General features: G+C 40.3%; 2 protein-coding genes across 2 annotated transcripts; one reads left to right on the top strand and one right to left on the bottom strand.

Annotated features, from left to right (window-relative positions):
- Nucleotides 1-1829: 1829 nt before the first annotated feature.
- lhcgr (luteinizing hormone/choriogonadotropin receptor) lies at nucleotides 1830-11501 on the top strand. The gene is given in 13 exon segments (XM_034551965.1): nucleotides 1830-1881; nucleotides 2021-2207; nucleotides 2382-2453; nucleotides 4707-4781; nucleotides 5038-5112; nucleotides 6421-6495; nucleotides 6770-6847; nucleotides 6965-7033; nucleotides 7373-7447; nucleotides 9312-9500; nucleotides 9653-9706; nucleotides 10384-11455; nucleotides 11457-11501. Coding segments are annotated over 13 exon segments (2100 nt in total). The 5' UTR covers nucleotides 1830-1847.
- A 1778-nt stretch (nucleotides 11502-13279) lies between these two features.
- gtf2a1l (general transcription factor IIA, 1-like) lies at nucleotides 13280-17628 on the bottom strand. Its single transcript, XM_034552506.1, has 9 exons — nucleotides 17555-17628; nucleotides 16797-16898; nucleotides 16520-16643; nucleotides 16376-16419; nucleotides 15410-15503; nucleotides 14737-15308; nucleotides 13688-13927; nucleotides 13479-13568; nucleotides 13280-13387 (listed from the first exon to the last, which is right to left on the bottom strand). The coding sequence occupies exons 1-9, from the start codon at nucleotides 17576-17578 to the stop codon at nucleotides 13280-13282; spliced, it is 1398 nt and encodes a 465-aa protein (XP_034408397.1). The 5' UTR covers nucleotides 17579-17628.
- Nucleotides 17629-20709: the final 3081 nt, after the last annotated feature.

The raw sequence follows: 20709 nt of genomic DNA on the forward strand, positions 1-20709 counted from the left end.
GCTGACTCAAAGAAGTCCACTGCATAAATTGGTCCCGCTCTCTCTGTCGGTGTTTTTTTAATCTGTTATTCTTCTACTAGAGTTAAAAAATACAAGAACTCAACACTGTGCTCGGCTGAGAGGCTGGCAGGGGATGTGAGAGTGTTGGTAAACAGGACTAAGTGTGCGTGTGTGTGTGTGTGTGTGTGTGTGTGTGTGTGTGTGTGTGTGTGTGTGTGTGTGTGCGTGTGTGAGTGTGTGAGTGTGTACGTGCACGTATGCGTGTAGTGAGAAGAAGGTGTTGCTGCTCTGTTGTCCTGGGTCACAGTGGCAGTGTGGAGCAGAAGGATGAGAGAGCTTGAAACGGGCTCAGGGTCCCTGACTGAAGACGTATCTCATGGTAGTGATGACACAAAGCTTTTCGTTTGACAAACGGGACCTCGGCTCGTTGTCGCGTTGCATCCTGTGATGTAAAGGGTCGTATGTAGTTTTTACAGCAAAGTGGCTTTGTTTTGTTGCCATATTAAAGTGTTTATTGTCACTCTCCTACTCCAGGTTGACATGTCCGCAAAGGGTTTCAGAGTGGAACACCAAACAGAAGCATCCTGCCCGAGCTTCGTCGGTTACTCGCTGCATACAGACTGCATAAAACCATGCAGGGAAGAAAGGAACGTTATTCATGAAAGTCCCAGTTTTCAGTGTGTCTCCCTTTGTGAATTAATATTTAGATTTTAATGAGTCAACATAAAAACACATTTTGCTGCAGAGGGGGCTAGATCATAAAAAAATACAGCTGCAGATTCTGCGGCTGTATTTATATAAGAAAAATGTCTTTGTCTTTTCTGTAACTTCAGGTTTGATTTCTGGCATTTGAAAAGGTACAATATTGAGGCTTTGAGACAGGCTTTTAAAAAAATGGTTTGTATTGGAAAAAGAAAATTATGATTTTTTTTAAGGCTATTTACAGCCTCTGTGTAGGGAAGTGAAATACGCCGCCTTCAAGTGCACATGAGCATACAGTATGTGATCCTATTTCCAAATCTGTTTCCTTCCTTTGAATTGTTGGTGCATTTGAGTTGAGTTTTTTTTTGGCTTGATACCAGAGTGAACATAATTAATGTCTTTTTTTTTCTTTCTCTTCCAGCAGAGCACTAACAGAATGAAAATAAGATTATGTATATTTGACAATAGAAAGTGTCCCATTACAAGACAAGTCCTGCATTCAAAATTGTACCCAATTAGAAGTAAATATAGGTCTAAAGGATATTGAAAGGACCGTAACAGCAGTTTTGTATGATTTTGCTCTCAAACTCATAGCATATACATTTCAACTCACAAAATGTGCTCTCTTTAACTAATTGAAATACATACGCTTTCTCTAGGCATCCACTGGTTTCCATTAATTTCCATAAAAACGTATTTGCATGGCTTAAATGGCTTAAATTGTGTAATCTATGCAGTGAAAATCAAGTTTCCATACATTTTTGTCAACCTTTTTGTTGAGCAGACCTTTCAAATCAATTGGCACTTAAACTAGATGAATTTCCAAACACTTGGATACCTTGAATCACAAAGGGACACATTTAATACCATTGAAGATGCAAAGTCAGCCGTTCCCCTCAAAACTATCAAGATACGGAAGAAATAGATCAAAGACTGTTATTAAAAACAAATAGCCTATAACCTCAACTGTAAATGCAACTCTGCTCCCTTGAAAATGTCTTTTTAACAAACAAACCCGAGTGACAGCTTGACTCCGCCCACTAAACGTCACTTATCTGCAGCTCAGCTGTCAAAGAGAATTGCGCTTGAGTTTCACTTTGTTGGATCTCCCAGACTTGGAAGCATCCTCACAATTACGACAGCACATGAAGGCAGCAGTGGATCCAGTTGAGAGCACAGGTGGACCGTAACACGATTTAGCCCTTTGCCTTTGGTCTGGCTTGAAAGACTTTCCTGAGTGTTTTTATTTAATTTTTTATCTTCAACTTCAACAAGTTTTTTTTTTTTTTTCTTTCTTTTCTTTTTGAAAATCCCGCAGTGAGTAGCCCGGTGTCACGCATGGCTCCCCGGGCGGTCCGGCTCCTGGTCTCTCTGTGCGCTGTCCTGAATGTGCGCTCGTGCCGCGCGTACACCTGTCCGGCCATCTGTAGCTGCGGCGCCGACGCGTTTCAGTGCAGCAGAGACACCCAGCTGGCCTCTCGGGCACGAGCAACAAGTAACCGACTGTGAGTAACCCAACACGTGTTGATGGTCGGGGTTAACACCTCTGTCATCAGATGTGGTCACTTTTCATATTTTATATTACACTTACTGACTTTTTTTTAACTTATGTTGGGATTAATGTCATGTTTTTTAAGGACAACATGAATAGTTAAAAACTTCACTTATGAATATCACAGATGGCTTATGCATCTGCCCTTGAAAGAAGTCCCCACTCATGCCTTCAAGGAGCTCATCGACATTACAGTAATGTAAGTCTCTTTATTTATTTTTTTATTTTAAATGCTTTTGTTGGGTGAAGAAATATATGCTAGGTCAATTAAAGTTGTGTTTAACTCTTCAAATGATCAGATACATTATGCATTTTACCTAATTGACACAGTTAAAGTTGCCAGAGTTTAAGTTTGAAAGAAGTTGGACATTAAATTGAACCTACGAAACATTTGGCTGCCCTTCGATAACCATTGACATATATACTATTGTTAATATCACGTGCTTTCCACTGTGAGGAAATGCAATGAACTGGACAAAAGAACAAACATCAATAGGCCTTTCGTGAGACCTTGGCAAATTAACCACCAAGTACAGTTAAAATGTGTTTTTCCTGTAGCGCCACCTATTGGTCTGTGTGTGCAGAGCATTCACGGTTTGTTCATTTTGGATTAGAGCAAACTACTAAAGAGTTTAATCAGATATGTTATCCAACTGCGCAGGAGCATATTGTAGCACCAGTTAGACACAGAGAAGGAGTATTTCTGCAAAACACAAACACACAGCCACCTGCCTCTGACAATTCATAAAACATGGTGGTACTATACAGTATGATGTTTGTATATATTTTGCTCTGAGAGAGTGCTCTTCAAAATCCATGGCAGTGGGTTTATTCCACTGTTCCATTGTTTTTGTGATTGTATGTCCTTTAAAACGACTCAAATATTGTAGTATGTTAAATTGTTGGAAACGTGGTCTCGAGCAGTGATATTAAAACATAAATATGAATACTAAATATAATATTTAATATTTAGTTTGTTTTATTAAATACGTATATTTTTCTGTTACGACACAATAAACTCTGACTAATAAATAATATACTATATAATATACTATCACATCAGATATTTGCTGGATGCCTGTGCAGGATTAACAACAGTGGAAGAGGTGAACATTTGTTTACGACTATTTATTATTCCCGAACATAATTGCATTTCACTGCTCTGGGGTTTTCTTCCCTCAGTAATTCAGTAATGAGAGACAGACGGTGAAAGTGAAAGACCCGTATCCAGGAATCAGATGAAAATTATTCATAAACATGATCTTTTTGAAAGAAGGAAGCTGTAAAACATATCCCACAGAAGGATACATCTTACCAAAAGAAATGACAGTTAAGTGAAAACATAACCCCTTCTCATCTTCATAGCTGATCTCATCTTTATCATGTTTAGAGCTACTAAATACTGAGTCCTAAAGCCTGCACGTTATCTTGAATGGGTTTCACCATTTAATTAACATATCACTTCCAGTTTGATGAGCAGATAGCGTGTGCTCGCCCGTGGTGAAATCATTTTGAGGAGGTTTGTGTTGAGTGTGTTTGACTTTGCTCCGCTCCTCAGGGACAAACAAGTCTTATCAGCCTTGGATACTTACAGCACTGACATAGTGTGTTCATTAGGTCCAAATCTCGCCTCTACTCACAAAATAGTTTTATAGCGATAAAAACACATTCAGGTTTAAATGAGGTGACGGTCCTAAAGTTAGCCATAACTCCTGTGTCGAGGTGGGATGACATGAGGTGTGTGCAGTTTGTCACTGGTGACGCCAAAGAAATCACAGCACAGCTTCATCTCGATGTAAAAAAAAACAAAAGAAGCTTTTAATGAGCTGTAAGTGGTAATTATGATACGATACATAATGCAATAAAAAGAGGGCAAGAATGAAACACCATTTAAGCACTACAGATGGAGTCATTTCATTGTTTCATTTTGTTGTCGTTGTTTGAGATGGAAGGTGGGTAAAAAGTGTGCGCTGATTACAGTAGAGTGGGAGAACACAATGATTACAAGAAGATGGAGAGCGGCTCGGTGAGGGACAGTCCGCCGAGCGTCGCATCAGAAAACAAAGTGTTCAAGGACGAATGGAGGAGTCTTGTGGACTTTGTTTATCTCTGAATGTCTTTGTTTAGTCCTCCTTTTTAAACATATACACTTCGTCTCCCTGGCCCAGATGCATCCCTGATGTATGTTTGGAGCTTCTCCAAACATGAGGTGAGGCATGTGCGTGTCGTGGCCTAGAAGTTTTTTAATATTCCCCTCGAGGTTTGTATCCCAATATCAATCATCGCTGTCCTATTTTTAAAGTGCATTAAAAGTAGGTAAGGAACCAAATCCATAACGTGTGTCGCTAAAGCTCCATGTTTGTTAGCTTGAGCTGAGGCATTTCAGAAGTAATTTGTTTGCAGGCTCTTAATAATCTGTTGACTGATGCAGAGCCATGTCTTTGTGCCACAGAGAGATCTCCCAGAGCAACTGCATCACACGGATAAATAGACATGCCTTCCTCTCCCTCCACAGCCTGGCTAAAATGTAAGTGACGCTTTACCTTCCACATCAAATTCGAGCTGCACGACGAAAACAGTTCGTCATTTGAACAGTTGGTAGGTGTTTTGCGTTAGCATTACAATTTCACAGGGTTTAGTCCCTCAATCACAAAGTGGAGCGTTTAATCCTCGACTTCCAGAGCGGCTGACGTACAAATAGGCTTTTCTGTGTTGATTTGTTGACAGCCAGTAACGGCAATATTGTAATTACTGATGCCTTTCCCTCCTTTTGATCCCCACAGTTCTGTGCAGAACATCAACAGTCTGAGGGTTATTGAAAAAGGTGCCTTCACTGACCTCCCCAAGCTGGAATATTTGTAAGTAATATCTAAACCCCACTGACCTGCGGGTGGGTCAGTGATTATATTATGTTATCTCTGCAGCCACGTATTGTTCAAACTCACACAACTTGACTTTAAATGTAGTGGACCGTTTAACCTTAATCAACTGGTCCCCAGGGGTTTATTTTTTGTCATATCTCACAGGTGCTTTATTTTTATCAATGCAATTTTTCACAACTTTTTGAATCAACTTTGTGAATCGACTTCATAGCATTGCTTTCTGTTTTATTCAAGCCTTTTAATAATGTGTTGGGGTCCTGTGAGACAGTTTTAATAGATGAACAACATATTGAGTTCATGTTTGCCACGGATGCTAATTCAAAGTATCAATCACTATCAGTATTAGGGGCACTCAGATGTAGCACGCATTTAATCATGTGCTCTGTCTATTTTCATTTCACACAATATGCAAATGAACAAACTTTCCTCAAATAATACTCATTATTTGCTTTACTAGCACTGTTTTGAGAAGAATTAATTGGTTGTTTCTTACAGTAGTTTGGTAGTCCATCCATCCATCCATCCATTTTCAATACCGCTTAATCCTCATTAGGGTCGCGGGGGCGCTGGAGCCTATCCCAGCTGACATAGGGCGAAGGCAGGGGACACCCTGGACAGGCCGCCAGTCCATCGAGGGCACATGTAGGGACATACAACCATTCACTCTCACATTCACACCTAGTTTGGTAGTCCTCTTATGTTAAATATATTGGTAGGATGAAGGTTAAACTAGCTCAGGCACAGTTCAAAAAGTGCTACTTTTTTAACTTAAGCATCAAAAAGTAGTAATGAAAAAAACAATACAGAATAAATAATGACACTGTCAGACATAGTTGAATGTGATATTGTACAAACAGGGAAATTAAATGAGGAAAAGTGGATGTTCAGGGCTTATATGGGCACCCAAGCCAACGATGATGTCATCAGGGTTATCTTACTTCAAATATCGGACAAAAAGCCTTCAACAGAAACCGGTGTTATGGAGTTTGAAACATAAGCGCATTTGACAGGCAAGGAGTGTCTAGAGAAAAATGCATTCTGGGATATGGAGGCTCCAGCATTTTGAGTTTTTCGTGTAGCATTCATCGCTGCAAATTAAATGTGAAGAAACGTTTTAACGGTCAAAAGCAGACTGTGAAATGACGTGATAAACAACATTTAAACCGAACTGGAAACATCTCTCACCAACTCTGACAACCTGCAACCCTGTGACATATTGTGGGCACTTTGAAGATTTGTTCTTATCTGCTCACGATCATCTGTCTCTGCTGCTCATCTTCACAGGAGCATCTCCAACACGGGGCTAATACACTTCCCAGACTTCACAACAATCTCTTCCCTGGTGCCAAATGTTATCCTGTAAGTAATCATATTTAGGAAATAGTGTGTTTCTAAATTGGATTAGTGTCTCCCTGCATGTCGCAAAACTGCATTCTAATAAGTGGATCCCAAGTTGTTTATACTGAGCCCGGTTATACATTTATCTGTCAGTGTCACGATGCCAGCTACCCCGCAAACCCTCTGACTGGGTCACAGTTCAAAAAGTGCTACTTTTGGTGTGAACATGCATCATTTTGTCTAACTGATAATTAAGCCGAGCAGCCCAGGTGAATGTTATCTCCTCTGTGTACAGAGAAATGGCCGACAACATGAGGATTGACATCATTCCTGCCAATTCTTTCCAGGGTATAACAGAGAAGTCTGTTGACATGTGAGGACAAGAGACACACATTATCAACAATTATCAAAATGTTTTTAGATATGGTTATGTAATTGGATGTTCTCTGACCTTGGTGACAGCAAATGTATAACATTGTGTCCATGACAGGAACCTGTTCAGAAACGGCTTCAAGAAAATCAAATCTCATGCATTCAATGGAACCAAGCTCAGCACACTGTAAGAATTTTCTTTTTCTAATCATCAAATAAACTGAGTGTACCAGTAAACAAACGTTAGATAAGACCAAACAAAGATTGGATGCCCCGTTGTTTTCTTGCACTGCCCCGTACTGCTCAATGTGGGATGGGGACAATATGTGCAGACACCCTGCAGTCTAAAAATAAAGCTCATCTTCCTCAGTGTCACGCTGAGAAAACAAGAAAAATGGTTTTAGGGCCATTGTTGCCCATTAATGTGTCATCTTACATTTTCTTTCATATTCCATGCTAACTGCCAAACTGCTGTTTTAAGCTGGAGGTCACTTGTTTTACAGTTGTTGTCTTGTATGTCTTGTAGGATTTTGAGAGACAACTGGTATCTCAGTGAGATTGAAGAAGACGCTTTTGAAGGAGCCACAGGTCCGAGTTCTCTGTAAGTAGCAATAATGCAAGTTGAGAAAACCAACAAATCGAAAGAAAATGTTGCGACAACTTGCTGGAAGAAGTATTCATATCTTTTTATTTAAAACTGCAACATTCGACTCATTGTTTTGGTTATTATGACCCATGACTTTGCTGTTTTGGTTCACTGTGTCGATATCGGCCACAGCAGATGCTGTTTACAGCCACAAAACATCTGTTGGACTGACAACAATCAACATTGTGGAGCATTTACTAGCTAAAGGGACATTTATTTTGTCTCAGGAGCTGGTTGAGAGTAAAATAGAGGAGATGTAATTAAAGCGTTAAATTAGATTAAATTAAAAAGTAAACATTCAATGTGAAAACAATTCAAAACATGTTGAAAAAATCACAAGTTAAAGCTCTTAGTGTCTTTGGATCTGTCACCTGAGGTGCCCGGGTTCGATCCCGTTCCCGGGTGGTCCTTCTGTATGTGGACTTTGCATGTTCTTCCCGTGGCAAAGTGGGTTCCCTCCGGGTTCTCCGGCTCCCTCCCACAGTCCTAAGACATGCAGCTCACGTTTATTGGAGACTCTAAAATTGGCCGTAAGTGTGAATGTGTGCGTGAATGGTTGTCTGTCTATATGTGCCCTGAGATAGGCTACCTCGCCAGGGTTTGAACCCGGCCTTCGCCCAATGTCAGCTGGGATCTGCGGCCCTTTGGGTAATGGAATGGAATGACAAGAAATTTGTAATTTTGATATTGTAGTTTATCAGCTCAGAGCAAATTTGAAGTAAATTATATTGTATACTGTATATACTATACAAAAAAGACAGAATATATGATTGCATATAAAACTTTCGCTTGCAGAGTAACTAGAATCTGTTAAATAAATGTAGTGGAGTAGAAGGTTAAGATCTTCTGTAGAGAAGTATAAAAACGAATTGCATGTTTTAGTAAAGTACTCGCCGTCCTTGAGAAATGCACTTGAGTAGACTACACCACTGTTGAAAATGAAGCCGTCCCAAAGTTAAAGATAAGAGTTTGAAATTAAAAGAGCAGGTCATTTATGATTGTGGCAAAGTTTAAATACGAGAGAGGACAAACATACATTTGCTATCTTTTGTTGTTAAAATCAACAGTATTAAGGCTTCCATATTTGAACTGGGCCAGTGAAGCATGATAAATATTCATAACAATGTTTATAATTTTATAGTATAAACATTAGGGCAGTGACAGCCTGTCTGTGTAAACAACCAACAAGGAAGTCAGGACTGCTGAATACTGATGAGTGAGACAATGTCCCAGTCTGATGTAGCTGCAGCTCACGGGGTCTGTGTTGTAGATATGAAATCTCCTCTTATGAATTACAGAAGTATTTGTGTTATTATTCACTGACACGCAGGAAGAAACGGTCTTCCTTTTGCATGAGCGGGGTCCAGAGTGGTACTTCTGGGTTACATGTAATGCAATCAAATGCTCCTGATCCTGAATGTTGTTTATTCAGTCCTTATAAGTCAGTAATTATAACCTCCATGCTGTGATGGTTGTGAATGAGCGTCTCTTTAGACACACCTTAATGAATAAGAAAATGTATAATGTGCGCTTGGCTGCCACAGTGAGGATAACTTTATGAGGTCCTCTGAGAGATTCAGAAGATTGGCTAGAAATAGCATTTCTTATCACCATTAACAAAACACCTGATGCGAGGAAAGACTGACTTTGTATCCCTCCAACGGATTGATTTACATGTGAAGTCCCAGACAAGATATACCAAAGCTGCTCTAGTGGCTAGGAGGTAGTCCAATGCCTTATTGAAACACTGTATTGTATTGGTAGGGTTTTCACTCCTCTTCTGAAATAGATTCCTGTGTTCTCTGCATGTGTGAATCAGGGATGTTTCCTCCACTGCTCTGAGCTCGCTCCCCCCTACTGGATTGAGGCAGGTGAGGTTTCTGAAAGCAAGATTTGCCTTTGCTCTGAAAACCCTCCCTCCACTGGAGAGCCTGGCTGAGCTGCTGGAGGCCGAACTTGAGTACCCCAGCCACTGCTGTGCCTTCCACACATCGCGCCGGAAACAAAGGTAACTGCTACCCAGAGATGTAACACATCCATTTACATCTGCATAAAGAACAAACAGCTCTGTGAATATAGATCATGAGTAGTTCGGTAATTAGCAAAGAGTTTATTGAACCTATGTGAGCTCTAACCTTTTCCCTTCTTTTTTATTTAAAGGGAAAGTGCCTTAAAGAACTTCACAAAGTTGTGTGATCTCAACGATACTGAATTGTAAGTCACTTTACTGCCCACTGTAAAAAATTATTTCTAGCGTTGTGTTGGTAAGATATGGAAGACGCTTTAACACTGAAATCTCCTCATGGGTGGCTGTCTATCCTGATAAACACAACCTCCATATCTACAGTCTACTCCGGCACAAATAAAATGAATAAAATATATAAGTTAGCTTAGTCTTGAAACTAATGTTATTTATGTGCCATTTTGGTGAAATCATATATTGACAGGTTGAGGGAGACAGCATGCAATTGTAGGAAACAAAAATGTAAAAAAAAGAGAAATAATGGGATGGATTGGGGTAATGTGTCAAAAGAAATGACACCCACCTCTCCCACATGAAAGTTGTACAAAAGGGGAGAGGGGACGAGGGATTCATAGTAGGGACGACAGACGAAGAAATAAAGGAGTTGTGGCTTCAACACATATTCTAACTTCTAAAATATAGCTCTAACACAGACACACAAAATCAATTGTAATAATTGACTAACTCTGGGATTGGTCCAAAGAAAAAGTAACCCCCCCTCCAAACAATATATAAAATGTGAAATCCCGTATTCTGACTCCTCTCCTTCCTATCATTTTCACACTGTTCTTTACGCAGATCATTTCCCTTGTCAATTGCAACTGCTTGGTGATTTTAATAGTAATATCAATATCTGTGTATTCTTCAGAGAGCCCACTGCAGATGGCGAGGACCTTGTCGATTACAACAACTTTCAGTACCCGGACCTGGAATTTGATTGTCTTAAAAGCCCCTTGGTCAAGTGCACGCCAAAGACAGATGCCTTCAACCCCTGTGAGGACCTGCTGGGCTTTCCCTTCCTGCGCTGTCTCACCTGGATAATCACCGTGTTCGCTGTGATCGGTAACCTGGCTGTTCTGGCTATGCTGCTAATTAGCCACCACAAGCTAACCATCTCCAGGTTCCTCATGTGTAACCTGGCCTTCGCTGACCTGTGCATGGGACTCTACCTGATGCTCATTGCCTTCATGGATCACCTCTCCCGTCACGAGTATTACAACCACGCCACGGACTGGCAGACAGGGCCCGGATGTGGCATAGCAGGGTTCTTGACGGTGTTCGCCAGCGAGCTATCGTTGTATACACTGACTGTAATTAGCCTCGAACGCTGGCACACCATCACCAATGCCATGCATGTCAACAAGAGGCTGCGGATGCACCACGTGGCGGCCATAATGGGGGCGGGCTGGGCCTTCTCTCTGCTGGTCGCCCTGCTCCCTCTGGTGGGGGTCAGCAGCTACAGCAAAGTGAGCATCTGTCTGCCCATGGACATCGACACGCTGGGCTCTCAGTTGTATGTGGTGGCTGTGCTCATCCTCAACGTTGTCGCTTTCCTGGTGGTCTGCTCCTGTTACATAAGCATATATGTGAGTGTTCACAACCCAGAGCACTCTACCCGTCATGGCGACACCAAGATTGCCAAGCGCATGGCTGTGCTCATTTTCACAGACTTTGTGTGCATGGCCCCGATCTCCTTCTTCGCCATCTCCGCAGCCCTCCGTGTGCCCCTCATAACCGTGTCTCACTCTAAGATTCTGCTCATCGTGTTTTATCCCATCAACTCCCTGTGCAACCCTTTCTTGTACACCCTCTTCACGCGGGCTTTTAGGAAGGACGTGTGCCAGCTGCTGAGTCGCTGCAGCTGCTGCCATGCCAACACGGACTTCTACAGGTCACAGACTCTGGCTTCACACCTCAACTCGACCCAAAAAACTCCCGACAAAAAACCTCACTCGCTTAGCTTCTATGCCTATCACATTAAGATGAAGGATTTCTTTCTAAATAATTATTAGGAACTTAAAGGAAGCATCTGCTGCTGAAAATGTAGCATTTCTTTCAAATGTAGGTACATTCTCAGTTTTCTACATGGCAGGCATCCGGATCAAGACACCTCAAATTGAAGACAGCGGGTGCTGCAGACTGCATTTCTGCACAATAATGTGGCACAAAGAAGCAGATGGATGGAGCAGGAATAGGGAACAAATAAAACTGTCCAGGTTATTTGAAAATCGATCTCGAGGCACTGATGGTCACTTATGTTATCAAGATCAGAAATATATACTCTTGTGTAAAATGTTACAGGAAGAGTTGTATTAAGGATCAATAAGTATAATACAATGAGTTAAATGTGATCAAACAGAAGTCTTTGTTTCAGCTCAGAGGCGAGTTTTAGTGCCATCTATGGTCGTTGTCCTCTAGAGACTTAAAGTCTGAAGACATGCCAAAGCAGCCACAGACAGTTAAATTTCAAATGAAGTTCAATCTCAGTTCAAGCTAAATAGTACTGTGGTTCAAAATGGGATGTTAATAATACATTTTAATAAGTGTTTTACTTGTGCTTCCCCATTTAGCATTTACTCAGCACCATTTTCCCATCATCACTGCAGACTCCTAGAGATATGTTTGTGTCTACAATGTTATATATAATCTTTCTGACATCTAAGAAATGTGCTGAACAGATATACTTGTGGCCATGCTCACCTATGGTATCTGGTTTATAGCACCTGGTAAACAGAGATCACATTTAGGTGGTGCCACAAATCCTCCCTCTGTGTATTTTACATAGGAGATCTGCACTGCATTGTAGATTTTATTTTTTTATGTTTTCATATCCTGTTAACTGTCCATGCTATAAGGCACAGTAGACTGAGAATGTGCACACTACACTATTTTGGATGTCATATTTGAAGCCGTTATACATCAAATTAACTTTAAAATGTAATAGGGAAACACCACAAGGCCTGCAACAAAGACAGTCACTAAAAATGTGACAATACCTACAATGTCAAAAACATTTTCTTAGGCTTTTTTTTACTGATTTCTGAGTTGCCACCGTGTCACCTCCCTCATGTTTTCTTTCCCGCTGAGAGTAGCTGCTTGAGTGTCTATCCAAAACAGTCAAACATTAAATTGATGTTAGAGTCCATGCTGGCATTCCTAAATTCATTTTGTCATGTTTCAGTGAATGTGCATGTTGTAGTTTGGTTTAAATAGTGCAATGATAAAACCCTCATTAGAAAAATAATATGAAAACGACAGGCTACAGGCTTGCACAGGGGGGGAAGAGTTTATTGAATGCAGCACAACAGTGCAGTTCAGTGTATTTGAAGCATGATTAAAGGAAAGACATTACAACGTTTGAAAATCAAACAGCACATTAGGTACCCTCAAAGCAACATGATCATGACAAGAAGAAAACACATTCCAGATCAAATTATGTTTCGCTCCACTAATTAAGAAAACTGTTTTCAGCAAAATATTATACAACACAAATTCATGCTGTTTGTCTCAGACTGGATTCACGAGCAACGCTGTCAGTAATTGGTTCCAACATCGTAAACGACTTGCAGTATTGCTCTGATAATTATAATGAAAAATCAAAGAAAAGTATGGAAGTAAAAGTGGTGTTTAACACCAAATAGTACATATTTTTAGCCAAATTACACCACCAAAAAAGGTCTAAATTCCCATATTATCTTCCCCTTTTAAATCGCTTCCCCTCTTTCAACATGAATATCTGATGCGTTCGAGGGCACTAAAGCTCATCACCACTCGGCTTCCCCAACAGCTTTAGAGAACACGTAGTCCCTGCCTCCGTAACACATCACTCCATCCTTCAAATGAAACTTCCAGCGGTTCTTACTGCGGTGAATCTGCAACAGAAAGAACATTTTATATTGCAGCTAGTGCTCAGCTCTTGTTGAGGCAAGACAAATGACCAACGTAGAGTCAAAATGTTCTTACTTTGTCATACTGGCAAACAATAACATTGTCTGTGTCAAAGAGATCTGGGATGTCCTGCTCAATCACATCATCACCTGAGTTCAAAGGATCCTGATTGATAGAACCGAGTTGTTAAATCATGCAAGGGTCAAAGACATGCTGCATAACATGACACAGATCAGGTGGCGTTTTCCCATAAACGGATGCATTTCCAACACACTCGCTCTCACCTCTTCCTCTACGTTATCGAGTTCATCTGCTCCGTCGCCGTCGCTGCTGGAGGAGATGCTGTTGCCGTCGCTGCTTCCGTCTCCTCCCTCCAGGGCCTTTATGGCCTCTGCGTTGATTATACCCAGGAAGTCGTTGTCTTCCAGGGAAACTGGCTCTTCCTCTTCCATGTCAGAGTTGCCTGCAGGACCATCCAGCTGAACGATGTCCGACAGCTCGCTGTAGTTGAAGTCCAGGTCCAGCTTTGCAGGAATTGTGAGAAGAAATGTAACAATTGAGCCATTCAGAAATTAGGGCGTATGCTGTGCTAAAATGTCTTCTTTATTGACCACCTGAATTAGCTTAAGTTGAAAACACAGCAGCCAGTCTTACAGCATTTAGGATCTTCAGGACAACAATTTTAACGTGAATGCAGACTATCGGAAATGGAAACAGTTATTCCAGACACATTCAATTATCTTGACCTTTAGACTTTTGGTGTGGGTCCAAAAATGGTGGATCCTACACTTCCCACAATGCAACTCAGTGTTTTTCATTAGAACCCATCTGGTAAACATCCACGTCTTTTAAAACTCCACACATTTTTTTTTTTTAGCACTGGTTTGAGTGCCTCTCGAGGTAATAGAACAACATTTTGGAAAATACACTTTTGGTTTAAAAAAAAAAAAAGAAAGCGCGAGATGAAAAGATGAATTACACTTTATGTCGATCTACTAAATATGAAGCTACAGACAGCAGATGGTTATCTATGTTAACTTAACATAAAGCCTAGAAAATCACAGCCAAAAATGTAGTTAAAGCCCCATTACAAAAAAAATGTTTACAAACCAAGAAATACAAACCAAGAAATAATGTTACTTAGGGAGCTTTAGAGGTGCTGTCGGACAGAGCCTTCCTCCTCTAACTCAGCATAAAGCGAATGAGTGCATTTCCCCAAAACTTTTGAAAATTATTAATTAACAATGGACATCTGGACCTCAACATTTAGCCTTGTGTGCCCATTTTTGTTCTTGCCATTTGCTGAAGGAGAAAAATCTTATTTTCAAATTACCCCAAGAACACCCTCAGACTGGTTGTCAGTCTTGGCGGGCGCCAGATTCCTGGCCATTTCTGCCTTCTTTTTCTCCTCCTCAATCACTTCTTTCAGGATGTCATCGATGTCTCTGGTCTTTAACTGTCCCGTCTGTGTCAAAGCCTCCTCGGTGCTGATCTGGAAGTCTAATAACTGACTGCAGGGTGAGGCGGCCATACTGAGGTTCACAGGTTCGGGTGGTGGTCTTGGCTCATTTTCTTCCAGCGGGACCTTTGGCTCGAGAGAGACTGAGGGCTGAGGCTGAGGCTGTGAGGGCTCAGCAGGAGGAACTAGCAACGGCTGGGGGAGGCTGCTCTGCTGAGCGGGGGGGAAATTGGTCTTTGGATGTGGCGGCTGCTTGTCAGCGGTCGCTGGGAGAGAGGGTGGCTCCGCCTCCTGAGGACGATACAAGGTATTTGGTGGGGCTGCAGCTGACTGAGGGGCAGGAGCATCTCTCCGCTCACCGATCTTCTGCACGAGTCGGGATAGAGGTGGCTGACCTGCTGGGGCCTGAGTCACCACGACAGGAACATTGACCTTGTAAAGTTGACCTCAGTGAGACAAAGGGGAAGAGTGACATTTTAATTCAAACCATCAGTGCATGCTGCAGACTAAAACTAATGTGGGCCAAGCTACACAAGTCATTTTGTACCTGAAGCTGTTTGTAGAGTGACTCCAGCTGGTATCTGCACAGGGTAAGATAACCCAGCAGGGAGAGAGAAAGTAGGAAGCATCTCTGAATTGTTCTGCAATCAAGGAAAATATAATCCACCATATCAAACACTGAATCATTACAAAATGTTGAGTTTATCAATAAAACATGCAGATTATTGTTACGAGTTTGGCCTCATCAATGCAGTCATAATACTGCAATCAACAGGTCAGAAGTGAATGTTACTAGCCCTTTATAGCTATTAAGAATTATACTAGGACAGTAATCTAACTGAATATATGTGGTTTAAATTACCCATTTTGAAACACACACACAATGCATTTTGAAAAGTATTTTTTTAGAGCTCACAAATTCAGATGTAAAGTTGTATCTAAATATATATATATATATATATATATATATATATATATATATATATATATATATATATATATATATATATATATATATATTCAAGCTGATCAAACTAAATTCGTAAATTTGTCTAAATATTAGGAAAATCACTGTGCCAGAAATGTGATATTTTTTTAACTTTAACATTCAGGCTGCCAAGAATCAAAGCTGCCTGCATGTAAACAATCAGACAGTTTGTCAAATCAAAATGTTGATATAGTTTAGCTTTATAGTTGTTGTTTTAAAATCAGGAGAAGTATAGCCCAAGATTACTCTAATTCAAAACTTTCTTTTTTACGAATGCATCTTAATCTGAACAACCTGAACTTTAAACAATAACTCAAAGTCAAGTTCTAAAAATGGGGAGCTCAAACCACATAAATTCAGCTATAAATTCAACAGTGTTTACATTTCAACATTATGTTCAGTGGTGATTTAATTAAGCTATAGGAAATCCAGTAGCTTTCAAGATTGAAATTATTATGTGCCCCTTCAGTAAAGAGCCATATGAGGTCAGGGAGAAGACGAACTATACATCTTGATGGCACTTGCCTTCATGGGGAAACTGTGGAAATTCTGACTTGCAGGGATCACAACTGAGGCTGAGAGCAAAAAAAAATAATCAAGAGCAGAGCAGGTGATCAAACAAAAATCCACCAAGCATGAAGCAGTTCATTTCAAGCAGACCTGCATCACCTGTGAGTGCCTGATTGGTCCGACTGTAGTTGGCGGGGAGCTGCAGTACAAAGTTGGCCGAGTTGATATTATTTTTCCTGAAGTCTTCCATTGCTTTTGACTGCATCATCTTTGACTCCCAAAGCTGCACAGCAAGAAGACACAGCAGTGGGTCTTCCTGGTGTGGCATATATCCTCACTAGATGGTCCAACTTTGTTGCAACCGACGCCTCGAGACAAGATGTGCATGTCGTCTATTTTTCTGTTTTTAAAAATGAAGCAGGGCTATGTAACTCACGTGTTTTAAATCGTCCAGGACGCGGTCTTCAAGCCCTTCATCCAAGAAGAGCTCCCTCATACTCTCAATGACATCATCAATTATGGACAAGTAGAGTTTGGCCTGCATTTGTTTACAGACACTGAAAATCAGAAGCTGTGGAGCTGCTTGGGAGTGTGTATGACTGTATAAGCAACAGAAACAACACCATTCAAATATCTGTCTTTTCTATGTTGCCAACAGACTCATACGCAACGTTAACTGGATGTGTTCTAGACATATCCAAGTCAGTAGCCTACAGTAGTTTTTTTCCTCGCTAGATTTTCATTTTCAGAATAGATTAAAGATTCAATTCCATTTATTTTGTATAGCCCAACATCTAAATTTGCCTCAGAGAGCTTTACAATCTTTCCACATACTGAGCCCAATACTGTGCATTTAAGTCAATATAAATATACATAAATTCGAGTTAAATTGGTAGTGAAGTTTCTTTGTATGCTTCTTAAATTGACAAAACCATCGTCGATTTTAATATTAAGAGTTGGCAACATATATAACGTCATGTAAAAAGACAATATGATTGATTAAACTGCACTGAGCTATTCTAAATAAATAGCATGAGGCTCAGAAAAAAATAATCATATATTATAATAGAAAGCGTGTTTTCAGGAGCGCATTTTGGGGTCTCCTTTAAAGCACAACCCAGCTAGTTTAGCGCAGTAGTCCGCACGCAGCGCCACTAACTAGTAGCACCGCTAGTTAAACGCAGCGTTGCTTACCACGGGGCCCGTGTTGGTCAGCATGGTTCAAGGCAAACGGAATGACTGCCGTCCGGTGATGGACTCGGGGAACGTCACCGTGGATGTATTGAAGATGACGTCAGGTTGTTTGGACCGAACCAACCTCACACAGCTGATCGTAATGAGGCTCCACAGAGACGTGATTGGAGCTGAGACCTCTCGGGCGGTTGAAGATAAGTCTTTTTTTTTTTTTAAATGTGTGTTCTTTGTTTCTGCATAATGCAACCTTAAAATAAGTTTGGAATGGACAATGCAATATGATCTGTTTTGCGTGGAGCAGTGGAAAACTCGCAAGGGATATGGCATTGACTCAAATAACCTTCACTTCTGCGGTACCGCTATCGGCAACACCACCTTGGCTATTACCCTCAGTATCGGTTGATAATTATTTTCTTATGTTGAACAAAATCCAAGGACTTAATATTGGTAATATTGCAGGAGTGGTGGAGGATAGGCTACATACAACATATCAGTCATTTACACCAGTATACACAAATGGATTTAATAATACAAGTAGAACTGGATTTGCTGTCACCATTCAATCCTTTCAGTATGAAGTCAAACGAAGATCATCAGACCATTTGTCGGTGTATTCAGTTGAGGCATTGGCCATTTTAACAGCACTGCAGTGGGTGGAGGAGGTTCAGGTCAGGAAAGTCATCATTTGTTCAGATTCCAGTTCAGTATTATTATCATTACAATCATTTACATCAAATAGCAGGCAGGATTTAGTCAATGAAATGTACGAAACACTGTCCAACTTAGTCATTTGGGTATTCTGGTATCATTCATGTGGGTGCCAGCACATAGAAGGGTAAAAGGAAATGAAGCGGCGGACAAATTAGCGAAGAAAGCATTGGATTGTGACAACAAGACAGACATTTTATTTAGCAAAACAGAAACTAAATCAATAAGAAAAAAATAAAAACATCATACAGGAATGGCAGCACAGTTGGGACGTAGGAGGCACAGGGAGACATCTTTATGCTATTCAGAAGGAAGTTGGCAAAGGGAGGATAACCAGAGGAAACCCTGCAGAAGAAAATATATTAACCATACTGAGGATTGGACACACAAGGCTGAATAAGACCATGCAATTAATAAATAAACATCCAACAGGATTATGTGAACACTGCAATATGCCGGAAACAGTAGAGCATATCATTTGCCATTGCCAGAAGTTCATAGTGGAGAGAGAAAGGCTGAAGAGGAAGCTGGAAGTAGGAAATACAGTTAAAGGATGCATTAACCTTGGGGGCAGGAAAGGTGTTGCAATATCTGAAGGAAACTGGGTTGAGTCGAAGGATATAGGTTAGTTGTTAATATATATATATATATATATATATATATATATATATATATATATATATATATATATATATATATATATATATTTTATTATTATTTTTTTTAATGTTCTTTTAATTTTAGAGGGATAGAGAACTCTGGTCCATACCCCAGTACAGTAGGTGGCGGTAATGCACCTTTTGTTGGATGTCATCCGCCATAAAACCCCAAAAGAAGAAGAAGAAGAAATGCAATATGATTTTTAATTAATTTGTTGCATTGTGCCTCATATTTTACGATCAAAACACTTCTGTGACTATACTTTTGCATTTCCATGGGGGTTAACCAAACATGTGAGGGCGTTGGTCACATTTTAATGAGGAGATGGTGAGAATTTCTTCTGCAACTTGAGAGGCATCTGTTTAAAGGTTGGATGGTGTCCCCGCAGGCCGCCTTACATCTGCCCACAACTGTGATCTCAAATACGTCCTAATGTTGAATATGGCTTCAGTGGCTTCCGTAGGTACTTAGTCGATCTTTTAGAGAGACTCAAATACCTCTGTCCAACACAACTCTAGTATTCTGGTTACTTTCAACAGAGAGGTTGTTGCACATGTGCCACAGTGCATCGCACGTTTCGACCAGTCAGTGGCCTACTTGGAAAAATAGCCATACACTTAAAATTATTTTGGATGATTACAAAGAAATTACATCATATATGTTTTTTTAATAACAATTGGATCCAGCAATTTGCCTGGATGGACACATGGAATAAAATTATAGTGGCTATTGTAGGGTAGAATTAGTATGAACTATATTGGAGAAATGAATAGAACAGAACATACGATGGGGTGTGAACATCAGTGGTATCGGTAGTGTGTGTATGATAGCCATTTTCTGTTTGTGCCATCTTTGCAAAAAAAAACAATACACAATGTCAGGAGTAAAAAAGGACAAAACATCTTATTTTTTCTTGGTGTTCAATCTACTGTATATCTGTAGCAGCAGCAGCAGCAGCAGCAGGGACTGTGATCCTTGCCTCCTCCCAACATCTGTTTGGTAATGCTGGCACACGTTCAACACTGTAGGTTGACTCCTCTGATGAGGAATATGAGAAGAGCGCTATGGTTCAAAAGCAGCAACATGAGCAGCCAATGACACCATACAGCTGTCAATTTAAGAAAGTCATTCTAGACTCAGATAGAGACTCTCCTTAGTCTTTATTCCCATAACTAATGTTAAATAATGTCCTCTTTACTCATCCACACTTACTTCATAGATAGATAATATTAGGTCATTGAAAATAATTCATGTAATGGAAGTAACCATGGTGAGTTTACTGTGACAAACACTGCCCCCTATCGTGATCAAAGAACTAACAACTAGATATTATTTTTGAGTTGAGAAATACAAACAAACAAAAACTTAATTGAGACTGAGAACTATTCCAACATAAATTGTGAAACAATTTTGATCAATTAAGTACAACCATTATCATTTGATTTAAACTTTGCACTCACTTTTTGGGTTAAATATCTGTTTTTCTGAGTTTAAGAGAAACAGCCTAAAGTATAAACACCCAAAGACCATAAACAATGCATTTAATAACAAGGAACCAGCTAGTGAAGAGCAGGGACTGAAAGGTCCCTGGCTGAGGCTTTGTTAAATAGTCTTGCATTATTTAATTTAATTAAACTCTTATGCAACTATGAACCATCAGTTAATCAAATTAAACAAATAATACAGCAGCTCAAAGTTTCCTACACATCCCGTGTCATTTATTAAGCAGCAGCAGTCATTACTCACTGCTGGATGTCTCTCAACAAATGAGATGAGGGGCAACATAG

Source organism: Cyclopterus lumpus, chromosome 15 (assembly GCF_009769545.1).
Source record: "Cyclopterus lumpus isolate fCycLum1 chromosome 15, fCycLum1.pri, whole genome shotgun sequence".
Lineage (NCBI taxonomy): Eukaryota > Metazoa > Chordata > Actinopteri > Perciformes > Cyclopteridae > Cyclopterus > Cyclopterus lumpus.